The sequence below is a fragment of the Elephantulus edwardii genome, unplaced genomic scaffold (assembly GCF_000299155.1).
Source record: "Elephantulus edwardii isolate Elephantulus edwardi_28Jun2011 unplaced genomic scaffold, EleEdw1.0 scaffold00015, whole genome shotgun sequence".
NCBI lineage: Eukaryota > Metazoa > Chordata > Mammalia > Macroscelidea > Macroscelididae > Elephantulus > Elephantulus edwardii.
In genome coordinates this window covers 8,296,286-8,318,035 of record NW_006399765.1, presented here as the reverse complement: position 1 = coordinate 8,318,035, position 21,750 = coordinate 8,296,286, and the positions used below count along the sequence as shown (strand labels likewise).

General features: G+C 37.4%; 1 protein-coding gene across 1 annotated transcript in view; it reads left to right on the top strand.

Moving 5' to 3' along the window:
- Positions 1-21,750, top strand: part of LOC102873162 (ubiquinol-cytochrome-c reductase complex assembly factor 1-like) — a 129,336-nt gene that overhangs the window by 8,197 nt on the left and 99,389 nt on the right. Inside the window, exon 2 of the mRNA XM_006881476.1 lies at positions 3,375-3,479. Within this exon, the coding sequence (XP_006881538.1) occupies positions 3,375-3,479 (105 nt within the window). The remainder of the gene's footprint in view (positions 1-3,374; positions 3,480-21,750) is intronic.

The window sequence follows — 21,750 nt, the reverse complement described above, 5'->3', positions numbered from 1 at the left end:
TGCAAGCAAGATTCTACTGAAGATTATCCAAAAACGACTGGAACAGCACATCAGCAGAGAGTTGACAGAAGTCCAGGCTGGATTTAGAAGGGGTCATGGTACTAGGGATATTGTAGCTGATGTTAGATGGATCTTAGCTGAAAGCAGGGAATACCAGACGAATGTCTATCTGTGTTTCATTGATTATGCAAAGGCGTTTGACTGTGTGGATCATAACAAACTGTGGCTAACTCTGAGAAGAATGGGAATCCCAGAACATTTAATCTTGCTAATGCGAAACCTATACTTAGACCAAGAGGCAGTAGTCATAACAGAGCAGGGTAACACTGCATGGTTCAAAATTGGGAAGGGTGTACATCAGGGATGTGTCCTATCTCCATACCTTTTCAACCTGTATGCAGAGCATATTATCCGGGAGGCTGGGCTCTATGAGGAGAATTGTGGCATCAGGATTGGTGGAAGATCTATTAACAGTCTGCGTTATGCAGATGACACAACCCTGCTTGCTGAAACTAAGGAGGACTTCATGCACTTGCTGCAGAGGGTCAAGGACTGCAGACTTCAGTATGGACTGAGGCTCAATGTCAAGAAGACAAAGATTCTCACCACTGGACCAATTGGTAGCATCAGGATGGATGGCGAAGAGATTGAGATTGTTCACAGCTTCAGTTTGCTCGGCTCCACGGTCAACACTCTTGGCACTAGCAGTCAGGAAATCAAAAAATGTATTGCGATGGGAAAGTCTGCTGTTAGGGCCCTCTCTACTCAAGAGCAATGGTGTCTCTCTGGAGACTAAGGTGCACTTGATACAGGCCGTGGTCTTTGCAATCACTTGTTATGCATCAGAGAGTTGGACAATGACTAGGGAGGATAGAAGGAGAATTGATGCCTTTGAGCTGTGGTGCTGGAGAAGAGTATTGAATGTACCATGGACTGCCAAGAAAACAGACAGATTCATCCTGGAGTGGATTAAATGAAGCAACTCCTTGGAAGCAAGGATACTGGGGCTTCGTCTGACATACTTTGGGCATGTTGCAAGGAGGGACAGGTCCTTGGAGAGGGACATCATGCTTGGGAGGGTGGAGGGATGGCGCAAGAGGGGAAGACCCTCTATAAGATGGATTGATTCAGTGACTGGGTTAATCGGGATGGGTGTGTTCAAGGCAGTGCGATTGGCACAGGAGAGAGCAGGGTTTAGGGCTGTTGAACATAGGGTCGCTGTGAGTCGCAAATGACTCGACGGCACATAACAACAACAACAACCTTAACTTTTATTTGAAATTTGATTGCGTTGTATCTATTAGTAATAGTTACACAATTTTAGAACTGTGAAATAGCTTAGAAAGCATCTCTAAATGTAAAATGCTAATCCTTTCACCTCCTAATGAAGAAACAGGTTCAGATTTGATTTAACCTTTATTGAGTTGGACATAGTTAAGATACATTTGTTAGTTAAAAAAAAAAATCCTGAAAGGTAAGGATTGTATTCTTTTTGTAGAAGAGGAAACAACAATAATAATGTTACTTGTAAAATTTTTGTGTAAATGTTTACAGAGTAAATTGGTTTTCTATTTGACCATTCATACACATTTTGTTTTGATATTAATTACAATATCCACATGTATCTGTATGATTCTCTTTCCATGACCCTTCTGTCCAATAATGATGTTATTTAAAATGTAATTAATAAAGAGTGGAGCCAAGGGTCACATTCCTTGTTTTCTGACTCCAAGAGTATGGCTTTTCCCATAAGACTAAGTCATAGACTAAGTATTAGAGATAAAGGGACCTTGCAATATTCCTCCTACCCTTAATCCTAGAAGTGAGCATGGATTCTGATTTATTTCTGGGGTTCAAATCCATCTGCTTATTAACTTTGACTGTGAGAAGTTCCAAGAAACCTTGGCACAGTGTGTTAAGTCTTGGTGTGCTACCCAAAAGATAGGTGGTTTGAAACCACCAGCCACTACTGGGAGAAAGATGGGCCATCTCCTCCTGTAAAGATTTATAATCTTGGAAACTTGGCAGAGGGTTGCCATGAGTCACAATCAACTCGATGATAGTGGTTTGTCATTTTGCTTCTGAGAAGTTAGACTTCTTTAATCCCTATCTCACTCTCCTCATCTCTTTAGCTCTCTACTCTCTCATTGCCTTTGTGTCAGAATCAGTTCATAGCTGACCCTCCAGCAGGTTCTCAGAGACTGTCAATCATGTAGGAGGAGACTGTCCATCTTTCTCTAATGGAGCAGCTAATAGGTTCAAACTGCCTATATTTGTGTTGACATTGCAACTCCTTACCCCCAAGGCCTCCAGAGCCCCTCATCATAAAGGTAGTAGAAACAGTGAATCTGTGTCAGTGGAGGTAATTGTGACATTTAAAATATGTATATATTCTTATATAAAAAATAAAAATCTAACAATCTAAATTATATATATATGTATATATGTGTGTGTGTGTAAATCTAAATTATATATATATGTATATATGTGTGTGTGTGTATATATATATATAAAATACCGCTCCCATTACCATTGAGTTGGAGCGGACCCTTCAGCGAGTTTTTAGACTGTATAGTATACGGGAAGAAATTGCTAATCTTTCTTCCATAGAGCTGCTGGTGGATTTGAATTGCTGGAGACATAGCACATTTGGGTTTGTCTCAGGACATCCTATGATCCATGACACCAGGGCTCCCCATGTAACATAAACATTAATATTACTCCTTGAGGAATTAGTAACATAGGGGTTAGGTTATTTTTGAAGATTAGAGTAGCTGCATCTGAACTCATCTAGATCTTTGACCTTCAGTATTGTATTTTATGGTTGTCCAAATATTAATTTCTCATTATAGTCCTATAAAATCTGCAGATAAGTTAGTATTTTATGAAAAGGCATTAGAAACTATAATCTGAATAATAATCTAATTTTAAAATGGCAGCAGTCTGGTTATTTTGTTTCTCTAGAAGGAGCTCTGGTGACCTAGAGGCATGGTGGTTCATATTCTACCAGCTGCTGTGTGGAAGAAGGATGGCAGTCTCCCCATTGTGTGATTTACCTCTGAAAACTCACTGAAGGGTCAGTTATGGGTCAATTCCAACCTGACAATACTTAACAACAACAACAACAGAGGGAGTTAGCTGGAGCTAGACCCTTCTGCTGGAGTCAGTTCTTGCTAGAATTCTTTTAAGTGTGTGGGACCCAGAATAGTTAGGAGTACACCTTATCCTTGCAGAGATTAGCTTGGGGAGAGACTTGGTCCTGTTTTTTTTTTGAAATTTCTCCTCTCAAATGTTTTCTCTGGCCATATCTTCAGTTACTTTCTAAATAAGGAGTCTGATAATAGATTTCTGACAAACTTTTTTCCTTTCTCCAGAGGAACAAAACTAGCATCACCCCGTGGGTTCCAGTATGCAGCCAGTTGATGCCTTTGTCGTCTACCCAAGGACAGTGGGGCAGGATGCTTTCCGACTCTTCTCAGGTAAGGTTTGTTGTTCTTTGCTTGCTATGAAAACCTTAGTGTTTATGTGCAAATGTCATGTATTTATAGATTAGCCAACCAAATTGTGTGGTGGAAAAACCTCATAAGACAACTTCTAGGTCTCTGTGGTGCCAGCTCAGTACTGATCCCTACAGTATGGTGTCTAGGGCGTTACTTCTAAATGCCCTTGCAGTGGAACATAGCCTAGGATGCCATGTTACAGTCTGATGATTTTTACTGTTAGGGAGTCTTTCCAGATATTCATCTCAGAGTTAACTTTTCTTTAGTTTGTTGGGTTTTTTCCCTCTTAGCTGCTTTGTGCTGTTCTTATTTGGGACTGAGAAGTATATGTGGGTGTCTGTGTCCTTCTCCCCCTTTATGAGTAGAAAGTCCATTGTGCAATTATTTGAGGCTTTAACTATATGATTTGTTATAATTCACCTTGGGCCCTCTGAGAATTTTTTTCACCTGTTTCTATTAATTGTATAAATAATTTAATAATAAAGCAAATAAAAATCATTTATTATCCCAAACATGAAATCATTAATGTTTTAATGTTACTGATTCCTTTGTAATTTTTATGGATATGTTTGTGTATATTAATTTTTTCTGTAGGGACCATAACTCATACATGGTACATTCAGAGTGGTTTTTTTTTCACCTAACAGTTCATTTATGAGAGCAGACATTTATTCATTTGTTAAATGGACTTTGTGATTAAATTTCTCAACGGCTATACAGTATTCTGTTAGTCTTCAATACTACAAATTTTCCCTACTAGATTCTAATGTATTTTCTTAGCATACTTAAGCTTTTACAGTATTATTTATTAAAAATTAATCCCAAGAAAGGTATGCACTCATAGAATATGAAGAATTTGGCTTTTCAAAGAATTGCTTTATATATCATCAGCAAGATATTGTTTTTATTAGGAACCATTGTGTGAACTAACTCGATATGACCCTATGAACAACAGATTGAAGCCTGAACCTCTGCCATCTTCACAGTCTTTGCCGTACTCAAGCTTAATGGTGTCAGTTTATCTTGTTGGGACTTCTTTCCTTTACTGACTTTCTGTGTCTAGATAACCAGTTTTTCCATCATAATCTCCCCCAAATAAGACATTTTTAAAAATTAATTGCCAAAACTCAGGAGAACTTGAGGCATTGGTTGCAAAGAGTCAAGGACTGCAGCCTTCAATATGGATTGAAGGTCGACATCAAGAAAACAAAGATTCTCATCGCTGAGGCCAATTGTTAACATCATGATAGATGGAAAGGAGATTGAGATTGTTAACAATTTCAGCTTTCTTAGTTCCACAACAGCACTGTTGGCACCAGCAGTAAGGAAATGAAAAGGCAAATTGCATTGGGAAAATCTTCTGTCGGGGATCTCTCCAGAGAGCTAAAGAGCAACAATGTCAGTCTAGAAAACTAAGGTGTGCCTGATCCAAGCCATGATCTTTTGCAGTTACTTGCTATGCATCAGAGAGCTGGACAGTGACTAAGGATGACAGCAGAAGGATCTATACCTTTGAATTGTAGTGCTGGAGAAGAGTGTTGAACATTTTGTGGACTGCCAAGAGAACAAATAGATTTGTCCTGAGAAGGGTGTAACCAAGCTGCTCCTTGGAGGCAAGGATTTTGAATCTCTATCTCACATTCTTTGGGCATGTTGCCAGGACGAACCAGTACTTGGAAAAGGACATCATGCTTGGAAGATGAGATGGATTGACACAGTAACTGGGATAATGGGGTTAGGTGTGTTGGAGACAGTGAGACTGGCTTAGGATAGGACAGGGTTCAGAGCTATTGTGCATCATGTCGTAACAGTGTATTCAAACCACCAGAGAGGCCTTGCTTTTGGGTTAGCAACACAACTCCCTTTAGACTACAACTTGGGTTATATTAATTTTCAATTTAATTTCTCTTTGAGAGCAAGTTTACAAATATTACTGGGTTTTCATTCAATCATTCATAGATATTTTGTTTTATAACATTAAAATTGATCGATTAATTTATTATGATATCTAATCAAACTCTATTACTTTTCCCTTTGCCTAACTTACCTATTTATTAATTTTTGCTTTATATTCTCTCCCCCTTCTCATCCCTGTTAGCCTTCCAAGATTCCTTCTATCTAAATGTTAAACTTTCCTTTAGCTTTTATATTAGTGGTCTTATACCATAACTGACTTTTCCTGACTGATGTCATTAGCATCATTTGTTCTCGATTCATTTAAGTTGTGTTTATGAGTTCTTATTAATTTTCTAGTGATGCATAATATGCCATTGTGTGAATGTACAATGATTTCTTTAGCTGTGGTCTGTTGTTGGAGTTGTTTTTGGAATAATGACTGGTTCAGATTCACCAACAGTTCTGTGGGAGGTAAATGGGCTCTCATTTTCCTTATTCCTTTTCAGAGTTCTCCTTGCTAGCCTAAGAGGATTCGGAATTATTTTTATATGTTGGTCTTATTCCCTGCCATTTTGTGAACCAGTTAATTAGATCCAGTCATTTCCTTGCCAGTCCTTTGAGATTTTCTATATTTAGGATCATGTGACGTGCAGATACATAGTTTTACATCCTCTTTGCTAATTTGGATGCCATTTATTTCTTTTTCTTATTACTCTAGCTAGGCTTTACTGTATTATACTGAATAGTAGTGGTAATTAAGTGGCAGCCTCATCTGATTCCTGTTCACATGGGGAAAGCTTTCAGTCTCTCTTCATTGAGAATAATGTTAACTGTTGAATAATGTTAACTGTTGATTTGTATACGTGCTTCTAAAAATTTTATTATTTTTTTGTGTTTGTACTGTCAAATCAGATCTGACTAGTATAGGAGGAGATTAGTCCTCCTCCAGCAGAGCATCTGGTGGATTCGAACAACATGCTTTTGGTATTGCAGTGCAGCTTCTTGCCACTAGGCCACCAGAGCTCCATGATTTGTATATGTGCTTTTAATTAGGTTGCGGAATTTCACCTGTATTCCTGTTTTGTTGAGCAAGGAGAGAACACTGAATTTTTTCAAATGCCTTGTCTGCGGAATTTCACCTGTATTCCTGTTTTGTTGAGCAAGGAGAGAACACTGAATTTTTTCAAATGCCTTGTCTGCATCAATTGATATGATCCTAGGATTCTTTTCCTTTGTTTATTGATGTGGTGGATTAAACTGTTTTTCTAATGTTGAACCATCCTTGCATACCTAGTATGAATTCCCCTTGATTATAAATGGTGTTTTTAAAAATGGTGTTGGGTTCTTTTGGCTAGGATTTTGTTGAAAATTTTGCATCTGAGTTCATGAGGGGGTTTATAATTTTATTTTGCATCTGAGTTCATGAGGGGGTTTATAATTTTATTTTTTAGTGGTATTTTTGTCTGCCTTTGACATCAGAGTTATACTTACTTTGTAGAATGAGTTTAGGAGTATTGCCTCTTTTTCTATATTCTTATTAAACAGTTTGAGTAGAATTTATTTTAGCTCTTCTGAATGTTTGGTGGAATTCACTAGTGAATTCTGGGCCAGATTTCTGCCTGTTAGTATTAGTTTGGGTAGGTCATACATTTCTAAGTATATGTCTTTTTTTTCTAGGCCTCCAAATTTGTTGTAGTATAGTTCTTCGTATTCTGTTATTACCCTTTTTTATTTTAGTTGATTGTGTTGTGACATCACCCATTTCATTCCTTATTAATGTTATTAGCACCTGACTATTCTTTTCCTTTGACAGATTTGCTAAATACTTGTTGATTTTATTAATCTTTTCAAAGATCCAACTTCTAGTCCAGACTAGATGTCTAGTCTTCTGTTATTTTTCTCACTTTTATTTGTTTTTTCCTGGAGACTGTAGGTTTTACTTGTTCTTTTTCTAATTTTTAGAGCTATTGTTGATTTTTTTTTTATGTGTGTGTGTTTTTGGCTATAAATTGACCTTTGAGTATTTCTGCTTTTGCGGTGTCCTAAGGATTTTGGTATGTTTCTATCTCCTTTGGGAAAAAAAATCTGCCGTTAATCAGTGGGTGTTCTACCTAGTTTTTAGTTTTTCATGTACTTGATTTTTTTCCTGTTACTCTTTATTTTATAACATTGTGATCTCAGAAGATGATTTGCATTATTTTGATGTTTTTAAATTTGTTGGAACTTCCTTTGTGATTTAACATATGATCTATTCTGAAGAATGTTCCATGTACCCTGATGAAGAAAGTATATGTATATTGTAGATGTCTACTCCATCCAATTGGTTATTTGTATTATTTAGTTCTTCAGCATCTTTGTTGAGTTTCTTTCTAGTTGTTTTATCCTTCATTGAAAATAGTTCATTCTTTCAAAGAGAGGAGCGAACTGGTGGGGAGGGGTGGACAGGGAGAAAAGTGCCGCAATGAATGAATGGAAATCCAAAATCTCTGTAAATGTTTATTAAAATTAATAAAAAAGGAAAAAAAACAAACCAAACAAACAAAAAGAGTAATACTCACAAAAAAGAATAAATATTTCTCAGATATAATGGAAAATGAGGAATCAAGCATAACAATAATAAAAGAAAACCTCCATGGGGAAAAAGAAAGGAAATAGTATATTCAACTCTTCTTGTGGCCTAATGGGGGAGGAGTTGTACTGCCAGCTCAAAAGCAGATGGTTCAAACTCACCAGTTGCTACAAAGGAGAAAGATATGCACTCTCCTCCCATGCAATTTATAGCCTCTGAGACCTGCTGAAGGGTCAGCTGAGTCAATTTCTACTTGATAGCATATAACAATAAACACCTAGCATGGAGTGTTGATTATATATCTCTTCCCAACTGGTAAAGTTTACTTCATCTGTCTTGCGGCTCTGTCATTAGTATAGAGATGATAATTATAGTTCTGTTCTCAAATTTATTTAGTTCTGTTATCCTTTGATTATTATATAATGTCCTTACATGCTTCTTATGCTAGTTTTTTTCTTGAAGTATCTTTTTCCGGAAACTAATTTGCCTATTTTTTTCGTTTTTGTACTTTTTCTTACCCTCTCTGCCAGCACTCTGCACAATGTGCTCCTTATACTAGATTATTGTCATACATATAATTAGTAATCATACATTCTTTTCAGACAGTTCTTCCCTTCATCTGATCTAATGCAGTGTTAATAGTCTATCCACTCTTTCCCCATTTTCAATAGTCTATCCACTCTTTCCCCACTTTCTCCTCAACCTTCCCATGTCCGTCCTATTTTATGACAGTCGTGTTACACAGTATTTGTCCTTTTGTGACAGAGATATTTCACTCAGCATAATACCCTCCAGGCTCTCCCATGTTGTGTAATGTTATACAAGTTCATTGTTTTTCAGTGCTGCTTAATATTCCATTGTGTGAATGTACTGTAGTTTTTCTATCATTTGTTTGTTGATGGGCACTTGGTTTGCTTCCATCTCTCTGCTTCTGTGAATAATGCAGCAATAAACATGGGTATGCATATATCTATTTAAGTTGTAACTCTGGTTTCTTTAGGGTATATTCTTAGTAGTGGAATTGCTGAATCAGATGGGATTTCCATTTCCAACTTTTTGAGAAAATGCCAGGCTACTTTCCATAGTTTCCATTTTATATCCTCTCCAGCAGTGAATAAGAGATCCAGTCTCTCCACAACCTTGCCAGCATCTGGCCTGTTGAACTTTGCTATTGTTGGGTAGAGATGAAATCTCATAGTTGTTTGCCTATTTCTTTTTTATTATATTTGATATATATTTTTCCACCTTCAATTTTTAGTCTGAGATACGTGTCGTATAAACAGTGTATTAATGGGTCATGTTTTTGTAACCACTCTGCCACTCTTTTTCTCCTGACTGGTGTGTTGAATCCATTCACATTCAGTGTAATTATCAGGTATTGGTTTTATTGCCTATTTTTTTCTGTGTGGGGGATGTTCTTGATTTCTTTGTTCCATCTGCTTTTTTGGTGTTAATTTTCTTTATAGCTTTTCTTATACTTTTCTTCATTGCTTTTGTTTTGGTGTTTACTAAATCTTTGTGGTTTTCCTCTTCTTCAGTTTGAAGGACAAGTTTACTCATTCTCTAGAAAGTTACCCTGTAAGTTACTCTTTATTTTCAAGTCTAGAGTGTTGTTGCTGTCAAGTTGGAACTGACTCATAGCTGACCCTCCAGAAGTTTTCAGAAGCAGAAAATTGCACAGGAGGAGATTGCCTATCCTTCTCCCACAGAGCAGCTGGGGCATTTGAACTGCGTTCCTGTGGGATTGCAGTCCAGCTTCTTACCACTAGACAATGTTGTTGTTATTGTACTGTATAGTTGGAACCAACCCGTAGCTGATCCTCCAGCTGGTTTTCAGAGGCAGTTAATCGCACAGGAGTAGATTGCCTGTCCTTTTCCTGTAGAGCAGCTGGTAGCCTCAAACCATTGGTATTGCAGTGCAGCTTCTTGCCATTAGGCCACCAGAATTCCCTAAATCTAGAGAAATTTTCTCTCAAAATCTCCTTGACAATTTCTTCATTTAGAAGTTTAGTTACTGTACTTCTTATTCCTGCATTTTTCATGTGACAACAACAACAGCATCAACAACATATCTGAGTCATATGAGTGTGTCGGGTTGCTTGGTAAATTGCTAATTCTTAATGTTTTGCCTCCTGCCTTTTGGAGGCTGTGATAGAGCATGTTGGTGTGTTTCCAGTTCTCTCTTTGCTGTTTGTGTAGAGTAGTTGAGGGCAGTGGGCCGGTGTTGATTGTAGTCTTTTGTTGATTAGGTGAAACAGTCTTGTTCTGTAGCTGAAGCTGTAGGAGATATATGTATATGTCTGGATACTCTTATTGTCTGTTATCAAATAGGACAAAGAAAAAGGAGAACAGAAAACCATAATAACCAGAAACATCTCAAAACCTATTAAAATAAGACAAACTAAAAGAGAAATAAAAACTGAGAAGAATACAAAATGAAGGAGAATCAGAATAGAGAGGAAGAATGAAAATAAGAAAAGCCATCAAGGGAAAGGACTAAAGCTAGAGAGATGAGAAAGCAGAGCATTCAAAAAGAAGAAACAAAACCAAACCACAAGACCAAAATATCAAGCAAGCAAACAAACAAAATTCCAAAAAGGTATGGGAAATAGAAGTATAGAGAAAAAAAACGAGGGTCCATGAAAAAGGGTAGCATGAGCACCCATTTGATATTCTTGTCACTGCTAGGGCTTGAGGCACGATTTATGGCCTGAGGCAGTTGTCATCATCTCAGCAGAGGCTTGGCATTGGGATAGCCTGTCAGGTCAGAGTTTCTGCTTGTCTGAGAGGTGGCTGAAGCCCCAAGATGTAACCTGAGCCATGGATAGCACTTCTGTTCTTGAGGACATAGAAGGGTGGGACACTCAGCTTGGGACAGAGTTTTTGCTAGCTTTGTGTTGCCTAGAGAAGTAAGTCTTCCTGTTTAGGAATGGTCTCCTTGCCAGTCTAAGAGATGAATATTGTCTGAGTATCCAATCAGAGATGGCCAGCTTGAAGAGAGTCACTGTTGACCTTACTTGGAGAAGGGTGTACTTAGAGGAGGGTACTCTTGCTCTCCTGTAAGTGTAATTGTGGTATGTGGTAAGCAAAGGTACATGATGAAAGGCAAGGCCTCAGTCAGAAGTGATGCCTCAAAAAATCCAGGGATGACTGTAAGCCAGGCACATCCCAGTCTGCTAGATTCTTCTCATCAGGAGGCTCTGCTTGTAGAGCCATCGTCTTGTTCCCTTAAGTGCCAGATACAAAATAGTGAGGCAGGGTACAAAACAGCGCCAGCCAGAGCTGTGATGGGCTAGAGGAATGCTGCCCTGCATCTAATAGTGGGAATCAGTCACCTAATCTGTGGGAGACCACAGCAGATAAGGAGGCGATCACACCTTTCTCTCATCAGCCAGCCATTGGTGTGGACGCTGCCAGAGTCCCAGGTTTCTTTGCCGAGGAGACAGCTGTTCAGAATGGCTGAGTTACACTGTGGTTCTAAGCTACATCTTGGTCGTCTTATTTTAGATTTTCGTTCACTTAATGATTGAAATACTTCTTTATCTTTTCTTTTTAAACTCAAGGTTCTAGAATTGTCATCTTTATCTGTTATCTTTATTTTTTGGGTGTCTCATGAAGAAAGTCTAAACTGTCATCTGTCTAGTTTGCTATCTAACCCAGAATTTTCTGATACTGTTTTTTGTAGAAATTTTAATTTAAGAGTCTCCATCTTTTTCCTTATTCTTTCATTCAATAAACATTTCTTGAGCACATAACATCTATCAGATGCTGCATTGTGACAGCGGTATAGGAAATCATCTGTGTAAATAATTCAGGTGGTTTCTTTTATACTGACCAGATGTAATTTTAGTTAATGCAAATGAAGGGGACATTTGACATATTGAATCTGCTTTACTTGTATGTCTTCTCACTTTTGAAGCATCCTGGTTGGAAACTACCACCTTGGAATGGCATCAGCCTCCTCAGGTACATGTCTGACAAGGAAGCGGATTTGGCTCACAATGAGGAAGAACTTTGTGTTAATTAGAGCTATGGTGTAATGATATGTGTGGGCTGCATTTTGACATTCTGAACTTAACTCTTGCCGAAAATAATTCAGGCAGGGGTTGAGAAATTGCATGTCAAGGGTGTGAAATAAAGGAATTCTTTATTGAATTACTAGTATTATCAGATAATTTCTAAGGTAATGTCCGATACTGTAATTCTGTTATTTTTTAGAAACTGGAGACATTGTACTCATATCTTTTTTCCTGTATAACGTCTTGAAGTTCTTATCATTCTTTGTTGACTCTACTTTTAAAAAAAATTATTTTACATAATTTTAGTATTTTGACATAACTTTAGTCTTACAAAAATAGTAGTGTAGTTCCAATATATTCTTCATCTGGCTTTCTGAATGTTAATAGCTTATACATCAGTGACCAGTAATGTAGTTCTCACATCCAGGCAAGGCCTTTGGGTTAGCAGTGCAACTAACTACAGTCTATGCCACCAGAACTCTCTAGACCAGAATTACATTTAGATGTCATAGCTTTTTGGTGTTCTCCAATCTGTGATTGATCGTTAATCTTTGTCTTTTCAAGAATTTGAAACTTTAAAAAAAATACAAGCTAGCCAGTTTTTTGTAGTTGTTGTTAGGTGCCACTGAGTTGGCTCTGACTGGTAACAGTCTCATGTATAACAGCGAGAAACACTGTTTGGTCCTGTGCTGTCCTCACAAATATTGTCAGGCTTGGGCCTGTTGCAGCCACTGCAGCAGTCTGCCTCACTGGCTTTCCTTCAGTTTGGTTTTTAAATCTTTCTCATAATTAGATTGAGGTTATGCCGTTTTGGAAAAAATTAATCTTCCCCTCTCAGTGAGTCTATCAGGGGTGCATCATGCCAATATATTTTCTTTCTGGTGATGTTAACTTTGATCATCTGGTTAAGGTAGTGCCTGTCAGGCTTCTTCACTATAAATTGCTGCTTTTTTCTTTGGAGAAGGACATGATGCTTGGTAAAGTAGGTCAGTGAAGAGGATCCTCTGTGAGATGGCTCGATGAAATAGTTCCAGCAATGGCCTCAGGCATAGCAGGTCGGGGAATCTGCACAGGATTGGGCAAAGATTTACTGTCATACACAGTTTCACTATGAGTCAGAGCAGAGTGGAGGGCACCTGATCACAACAATTAATATTTTAGAGGAGATACTTTGAGACCATACAACCATCTTTTTTCTTTTATTTTTGCCAACTAATTTTAGCAGCCAGCATGGTTCTTGTCTGCAGCTGTCATTACTGTAGTTTTTGTCCATTGGTGATTTTCTAATTTTTTTAAAAAAATTTATTTTTTTTTGTATGTGTACTGTCAAATCGGATCTGACTGGTATAGGAGGAGATTGCTCCTCCTTCTCCAGCAGAGCATCTGATGGATTCAAACCATGTGCCTCTGGGATTGCAGTGCAGCTTCTTGCCACTAGGCCACCAGAGCTCCCTTCATTGGTGATTTTCTGTATTCATCATTTCTACCACCTTTATGAGATTCTGGTCTGAGGATATAATCTCTTCTCATTTACTTGTTAACTGCATAAATAAGGAACTCATGGATAGTTATTTTCTCTTGTGATATATTTGATTGATCGTATTGTCCCAGTTTTGACTATTGGAAATGCCTTTTAGTTAAGTTGGCTCCTTTTATTGCGTTTTAGGTGAAAGTTTACATAGTCAACTAGGTTCCTCTTGAACAATTTTAAGACAAATCATTTAATGGTTATAATTGTTACAATATGTCAGCGTTTTCATTACTTCCAGTCTGTTCTTTTTCTATTAACTAGCCCACCTTACATTCTTACTTTGCTTTTGAGTTTATGATGACCTTTTGGTCACATATTTAAGAGAACTGATAGGCTTGGGTAGTGAGCTCTGGTGGCCTTTTGGTAAGAACCTGTTTTGCAATCAGACAAGAATCCACCAGCTGCTCTGTAGCAGAGAGATTGGCAGTATCCTTTGGTGTGATTTACTGCCTTTGAAAACCCACTGGAGAGTCAGTTAAGGGTTGGTTCCAACTTGACGGTATACCACCATCACAATAGACTTGGAAATGTGGAGTGCCAGTGAAGAAGAGGAAGACTTTTGATGAGATAGATTGATAAATTGTCTACAGCAATGGACTCAAATGTGTTGAGGATGATAAGATGGTGCAGGGTAGGGTTCAGAATTCATATTATTGTTCGTAGGTTTGCCGTAAGTCATATTTGACTCTACAGCACTCAACAACAACAACAATAATTATTTATTAGTCATATTGTTTATTTTATAAGCCAGTCCATTTCTTGGCTTGATGATGACCTGTAGACATATCTTCTGTTCCAAGTTCAAAGAGTATCTTAGGATAGTAGTCTTGTGGACGACTTGTCCTTGGAGAGGACATCATGCTGGAAGGGTAGAGGGACAGCTCAAGACAGGAAGACCCTGGATGAGATGCATTGACTCAGTGACTTGGGGCAATGGAGGTATGCGGTTGACTCAAGATAGAGCAAGGTTCAGAGCTGTTGTACATAGGGTCGTTATGAGTCGCAAGTGACTGGATGGCACATAACAACAAGAAGTCTCTATCAGTCCATTAGATTTAGCCTTTATTAGGAATGTGAGGATTTTTTAAAATTTATTTTTATTTTATTTTAAAAATGCTCGTTTATTTTTTTAAAAAATTTTATTATTTTGTGTTTGTGTGTGTGTGTGTACCGTCAAATCAGATCTGATTGGTACAGGAAGAGATTGTCCTCCTTCTCGAGCAGAGCATCTGGTGGATTCGATCTGTATACCTCTAGATTGCAGTGCAGCTTCTTGCCACAAGGCCACCAGAGCGTCCCTAGGAATTTGAGTTTTGTTCTACATTTTTTTCTCTTGATTTGTCCGAGATCTTCTATTATATCCCTAGTCTGAATAGTCAGTCGCAGTCTACTTCTTTGGGTTTCAGATTAGAAGAAGCTGTGATTTGTGTGGACTAGTTTTTTTTTAGCTTTTGATTTGTTCATTTTCTTTTGCACCATTTGCGCTATTGTAGAAACCAGTAGTTGTATCTTAGATGGTGTTTGAAAGCTTTTAAGACTTTAGACCATACTCTCCAAATTGGAGTGTAGATTACTGTCTTTGTGAATTATGTTATTCCAGTTGACTAAATGGTCCCATGACACTATGATCCCAAGCCTTTTAAAATAATCTCTGAGTTATTTAGCTATGTCTAAAATATATAGGGAGTTCTTGTGGCCGAGTGGTAAAAAATTTTGCTGTCACTCCAAGGCATGTGGTTTGAATCTATCAACTGCTCTGCAGCAGAAAGATGGGCAGTCTCCACCTGTGAGATTTATAGCCTCAGAGAATCCTCTGGATGATCAGCTGAGTTGATTCTCACTCGACAGCACCAAACAACTAGATGCCTCCAATACGGTGCCCGTAAATGGTTTGTTATCTACACAGCACATATTTCTTTATTTATTTGCCTACTGTTAAACCTGTACATTCACATGCATTTATTTGTACATGTCTTTCTGTACACACACAAGTGTACATGTGTGTATATATCTATATAAATCTTCATAGCTGTGTAACCACACATATCTTTTTAAATTGTTTTTATTTTTGTAACAAAATTATATATGTTAAATAAAACATTTACTATTACTGTCCCTTTTCCTGTATACCTCTTCTTTATTTACTTTGATTAAATTGTGCTGACTTCACTCATTTGGAATTGCTTTTCCCATTACCAAAAGCAAAAAATGTTTGCTGTGTAGAAAGTGATTTCTCTCCACCGTGCTTCCTTCCATTTCTGGTAATGACCAAAGAACTTTGCTTTCTATGTGTATATCTAGACTTTCAATAATATAGTGAGACTACATACTTGTCTTTTTGTGACTGATGTATTTTACTTGGCATAATGGTCTCCAGATTCATCCATATTGTAAGATGTTTTCAGACTCATTGTTCTTTATATTGTCCCTTGTTCGACACTCAAGATTGTTTCTTTTTGTTGTGCTGAATAGTGCTGCCATGAACATGAGTGTGCATATGTGTATTTGTGCCACTGCCCATATATCTCTAAGATAATTATGTACCATACAGTTGGAACAGACCCATAGCTGACGCTCCAGTAGGTTTTTGAACATGAGGAGTTTGCCCACCTTTCTCCTGTAGAGTGAGTAAATTCAAACCATATGCTTTCAAGTTGATAGTGCAGCTCCTTAGCGCTAGGCCACCAGCTATGTTGGTTTACTTTTGTATGATTTACAACCTCTGAAAACCTGCAGCAGGATCAGCTATAGCCCAATCCTGATTTTACAACAATGAATTTTTTTATCATATTTTTAAATTAATTTTAATGAAAATTTACAGACTTTGGATTCCCATTCATTTATTGTTGTACTTTTCTCCCTGCCCACCCTTCCCCCCAGTACATTCTTCTCTTTGAAAAGTAAAAGAAAAGTTCCCCCATTGTTTTACAATCCCTTCCCCCAGGTCCACTCCATTATGCAGCCTTCGTTCTGGACTCCTGTCATGACAATAATACCTAATCACGTGTCCCTTTTAAACAGTTTTCTCTCTTGTCTATTTCAATGCAGTATGCATTATTTATCCCATCTTTCTCAGTCTCTCCCAAACCTGATGTCTGTCCTGTTTTATAACAGTGGCACCATGCAGTATTTGTCCCTTTGTGACTGAGATATTTCACTCAGCATAATGTCCTCCAGAGTCACCCATTTTGAATTATATTGCCTGAGTTCCTTGTTTTTCAATGCAGCGTAGTATTCTATTCTGTGAATATACCACAGCTTCTCTATCCATTCATTTGTTGATGGGCACTTAGGTTGTTTCCAACTCTTTGTTATCATGAACAAAGCTGCGATAAACATGGGTGTGCATAACAATTTTTTTTTAAATATGTCAGTCTGGAGACTAAAGAGCGGTCTTTGCAGCTATCTGCTATGACAGTGACTAGGGATCATAGGAGAATTGATGCCTTTGAACTGTTCTGGAGAAGAGTATTGAATAGACTTTTTAGGGGAACAAACAGGTTCATCCTAGAGAGGGTGAAACCAGGCTGTTCCTTGGAGGCAAGGATTCTGAAGAAGCTGCATTTGACATACTTTGGGCATGTTGCAAGGAGGGACAAATCCTTGGAGAGAGACATCATGCTTGAAAGGGTGGAGGGACAGTGCAAAAGAGGAAGACCCTGATGTGATGGATTGACTCAGTGACTGGGGTAATGTGGGTAGATGTGTCAAAAATAGTATGGTTGGCTCAGGATAGAGTCAGATTCAGAGCTGTTGTACATAGGGTCACTGTGAGTCACAAGCAACTTGACAGCACATTACAACATAACAACCATCACCACCACCACCACCTTGGGTTCCTAGGAATGGGTTTGCTGAATATTTAATATTGAAATTTCTAGCTTTTTGAGGAAGAACTAAATTGTTTGCCGTAGTTGTTTTATAATTTTACAATCCCATCAGTAATGTGTGAGAGTTCTAATCCCCCTCCAATCTTGCATTTAATATTTTCTGATCGTTAGCATTTTTACAGTGGTATAATGGAATCTAGCTATTGTTTTTATTTGCATATCTTTCATGGCTCATGATCATAAGCATTCTTTTTTTTATTTTTTAAAATTTTTTTCATAAACATTCTTTAATGTTTTCACTGGCCTCCTGAATGTCGTCTTTGGTGAAGTACCTACCTGTTCAAGTCCTTGAGCCACTTTGATTCGATTGGTTGTCTTTTTGTTTCTGAATTGTTGAAGTTTTCTGTATATTTTAGAAATTAGACCCTTATCAGGTATGTCACTGACAGATACTTTTTCTCCAATCTATAAGTTCTCTATATTTGTAAAAGAAATAATTTTCTGTTTTGTCAGTAAAAGATATTAGTCTACACTAAACCTTGTATAGATTCAGTGTAAGTTTATTCTAGTTTATATTAAATCTAGTTTAGGCTACCTTTCAACAATTTCTTCACAAGTTGGTCATTGGCATTGATCACATTCTCGACAGTTCTTGAACATTCTCATTTCTGTTCTGGTTCTTCCTTGTCCACTGATCTAGTTTCCCTGCAATTTTACAGTCTCATCTTTATTTCACATAATTGTTAATGGTTTTTTAAAAAATTGACAATCTAAAGAAGCCTAGTACTACAAAAAAAGGAAAAAAAAAGCATAGTACTGACAAGTGATTTTCCTTATTAATACTTTTTAATATTTTACTGCTTTTTCATTGTGAAAGTTTACATGACAAATTAGGTTTTAATTTTAAAATTTTTGTACAGTGTGTTTCATGTAAGTAGTTATATCCATTTTATCACTCTCATTAAATTCTTTCAATAAGTTTAATTTTTTTGAAGGTCTCAGTTACATACTTTATCTTCTGTAGTTTGCATTTTTTGTTAGACAGGCTATTTTTGCTGAAAATCAGATCTCCTAATTTTTATCCTATGCCATCTTCCAAGAACTTTAGAGTGTTAATTCTAACATTTAGGGAGTTGATGTGTTTTGAGTTAGTGATTTTGCACGGAGTGAGGTATAGACTGTGATTTCATTTCTCTGCATGAAGATCAGTTTTGCTAGCACCAGTTGTTAAAGAGTTGGTTTCTTCCTTAAAGAATTTGATGTTTGTTGAAGATCATCCTATCACCACCAGCACTGTAAATCAGGACAGATCTTGAAACGTTCTCTCTTTTTTTTAAATTTTTTTCTTTTTTTTAATTATTATTTTGTGTATGTGTGTCTATGTACCATCAGATCAGATCTGACTGGTACAGGAGGAGATTGTCCCTCCTTTCCCGGCAGAGCATCTGGTGCATTCGAACCATGCGTCTCTGGGATTGCAGTGCAGCTTGTTGCCACTAGGCCACCAGAGCTCCCCTGAAACGTTCTCTTGATGATAGATGACACACCATTCCTCTTCAGTTTGTCGATGTGTGGTGTATATATATATGATTGTCTGATTCAGAATGGCCAACACCAGTCTATCTGAGCTTAATAATACCTAAGATGTAAAGAGTTCCATTTCCTTCTTTAAACTTCCAATTTTCCTAAAGACATGCTTCATACATTTCAGGTTCCAATTATTCATGTGTATTTCCAGCTTTTTCTCCACAGTTTCAGTCTTGCCACTTCAATTAATGAAAGTCCATTATTGGATGAAAGCTATATCTATGTTATTAAGAATGTTGTTATGGTAGATTCTTTGATGAGGCAGTTTTTCCCCAGCCACATTTTGAACGCCCTCCAACTTGAGAGGCTCATCTTGCGGCACTATATTGGTGATGTTCCACTGCTATTCATAGGGTTTTGACAGCCTGTTATTTCAGAAGTGGATGGACAGTGCTGCTTCTTAATCAGTGTTAGTTTGAACACAGCTGAAACCTGTCCACCCTGGGTGACCCTTCTGGTATTTGAAATACCAACAGCAAAGCTTCCAACCTTACATCAGCACATAAACCACCACAGCAAAGCAAAATGACAGTTGCATGGTGGCCTTTCCAGTTGGATACTCTTAATTTTTATTTCTTGCAATAACATTGTGGCTAAGTCTTTTTAGTCTTTTGAATAAGAGTGATAATAAAGGGAATTCTTCTCTTGTTTCTGTTCTCTAAGAGTAAGTAATGCTGTCAATTTTTTTTCTATTTCAAATAATGTTGACTGTTGGTATTGAATATATGTCCTTAATTATGTTCAGGATTTTCACTTCTAGTCTTTTTTGCTGAAAAGTATTATGATTTTTTTGAGAACTTTCTTCTTGGCATTACAGGATGTTTGAGGCTCATGTAATTCCTTGACCCTTATCCTAAGTTCAGCCATTTCTCCAGGAAGTCTGGATTCCATATATTGGAGAAGGATATTTAGAGATAAAGATCTGAGTTCTAGGTACGTGTGTGAGCTTATGGTTTTTGAGCTCCACTCAGGTTTGTGAAGTCAGCTTGATAAAGGGGAAGAGAACATAGTTTGGAATTTGTGCTCTACCACTTAATAAACTTTACTCCTTTGAGTCTTAGTGTCTTTGTTTATAACATGGGAAAAATTAGTATTGACTTTGCAAGATTATGAGATCACAGAAGTAAACTAAGTATATAAGGTACTGGGCACATAGGAGACCTGCAGAAGGTTGTAATTTCCTCTCTCCCCATTTATGTTTATGTGTTTGGCAGTATCACTAAGTTTTTCTTCATTGTATAAAAGGAAATTTTTTTCCTACAAGTAAGTTGTAGTTACTCTCTGGGTCTTAGTTTCCTCATCTGTGAAATGCAAAGATTAAAAGATCTCTGTGATGTCTTCCAGCTTGAGTGTTGCTATTCTAAATTACTCCTTAGTTCTCCAGTTGCCTTTTCTCCAAGCTAAACAGCCTCAATTCATCTTGACCTTTCCACTAGGACCTTTTATTCATCCCTTTGATCATTTCTGCGGTTCTTTTCTGGTTTTTCTCCAGTTTATCCTTCTTCTTTTTTTTTTTTAAAAAAAAAAAGACATCCACCTAACTTTTATTGAGTGCTGGCTCCATGCCCAAAATAGTGTTAGGCATTGGGACAGAAAATTTACAAAGTGTAAGATGGGGAAAAAAGTATAAGATGGGAGGGAGGGAAAGTATAAGATGGACTGTGCCCTGGTGGAGCTTACAGTTTTGCTAAAAGAACCAAGCACACTAAAAAAAAAAAAAATAAAAAAATACAGCCACAAAAAACCCCCACTCAAATGAAATAAAACCCAATTTAACCCCATTGCCATTGAGTAAACTCTGACTCAGAATGACTATAATACAGAGTGGAATTATCCCTTCGGGGTTTCCAAGGCTGCCACAGAACAGACTACCTCATCTGTGTCTTCTACATTGGTTAATGGTTTTGAACTGTCAATCTTTTGGCTAGCAGCCTGAATGCTTAATCATTGTGCTGTCAGGGCTACTTAAACACATCAGGAGTGCTTGAGTTCGCATCCTCTTTCTCTTCCTCTTATTTACTTCTAGATCAGAGACTTCACTTTCAGAACCTTTTTGAAAGCAAAATGTAAGAATGAAATCTTAGCAAGATCTAATACTGCTGCCAGATTAGATTTACCCACTGTTCACAAGTCACAAGTGGCATAGTCCATAGGGAATTGCACTGCTAACCCAAAAACCAAGACTCTGGTGGTTCAAATCTATCAGCTGTGCCTTGGGAGAAAGATAAGCAATCTCTTCCTGTGCAGTTCATAGCCTTGGAAACCTAGTGGAGGGTCAGCTATGAACTGGTTCCCATTCAATGGCAATGAGCTAGTTAGCTAGTTAGTTGAGTTGTCAAATCATTTCCAACTGACCTTTTTGGTTACTAGCCTAATATATTATGCACCATGCTTAATTAATAGTGGCTCATCCTATTCTTTGAGATAAGGGACTATTCGCTGAAGAATTTCTAATTGAAGGTATTGGGAATAGTTCTTTATATTAAGTATTATGACTTACAGATACCTTTCACATACATTATTTTACTTGGTTCTTGAAAACAAATTTATGAGATAGGTGGAGCTGGAGCTTCAGTCCAGGTCTTCTGACTCAGTGTTTTTCTTTTTACTACATCATGCTTTCTTACCTCTGCCTTCTCACTCTTGGTCTTCTCTGTTTTGCTCACTACTTAGTGCTTCTCAATGAAATATTTTTTAATGACTCTAGGTCATTAGGCTCCACCTGCAAATTTCTGTTTATGCTACCTCTTTTATATCTTTAACATTTTTGTATGTTTAATTGAAATATAACAATACAAAAGAAAGACACAAATTGTAG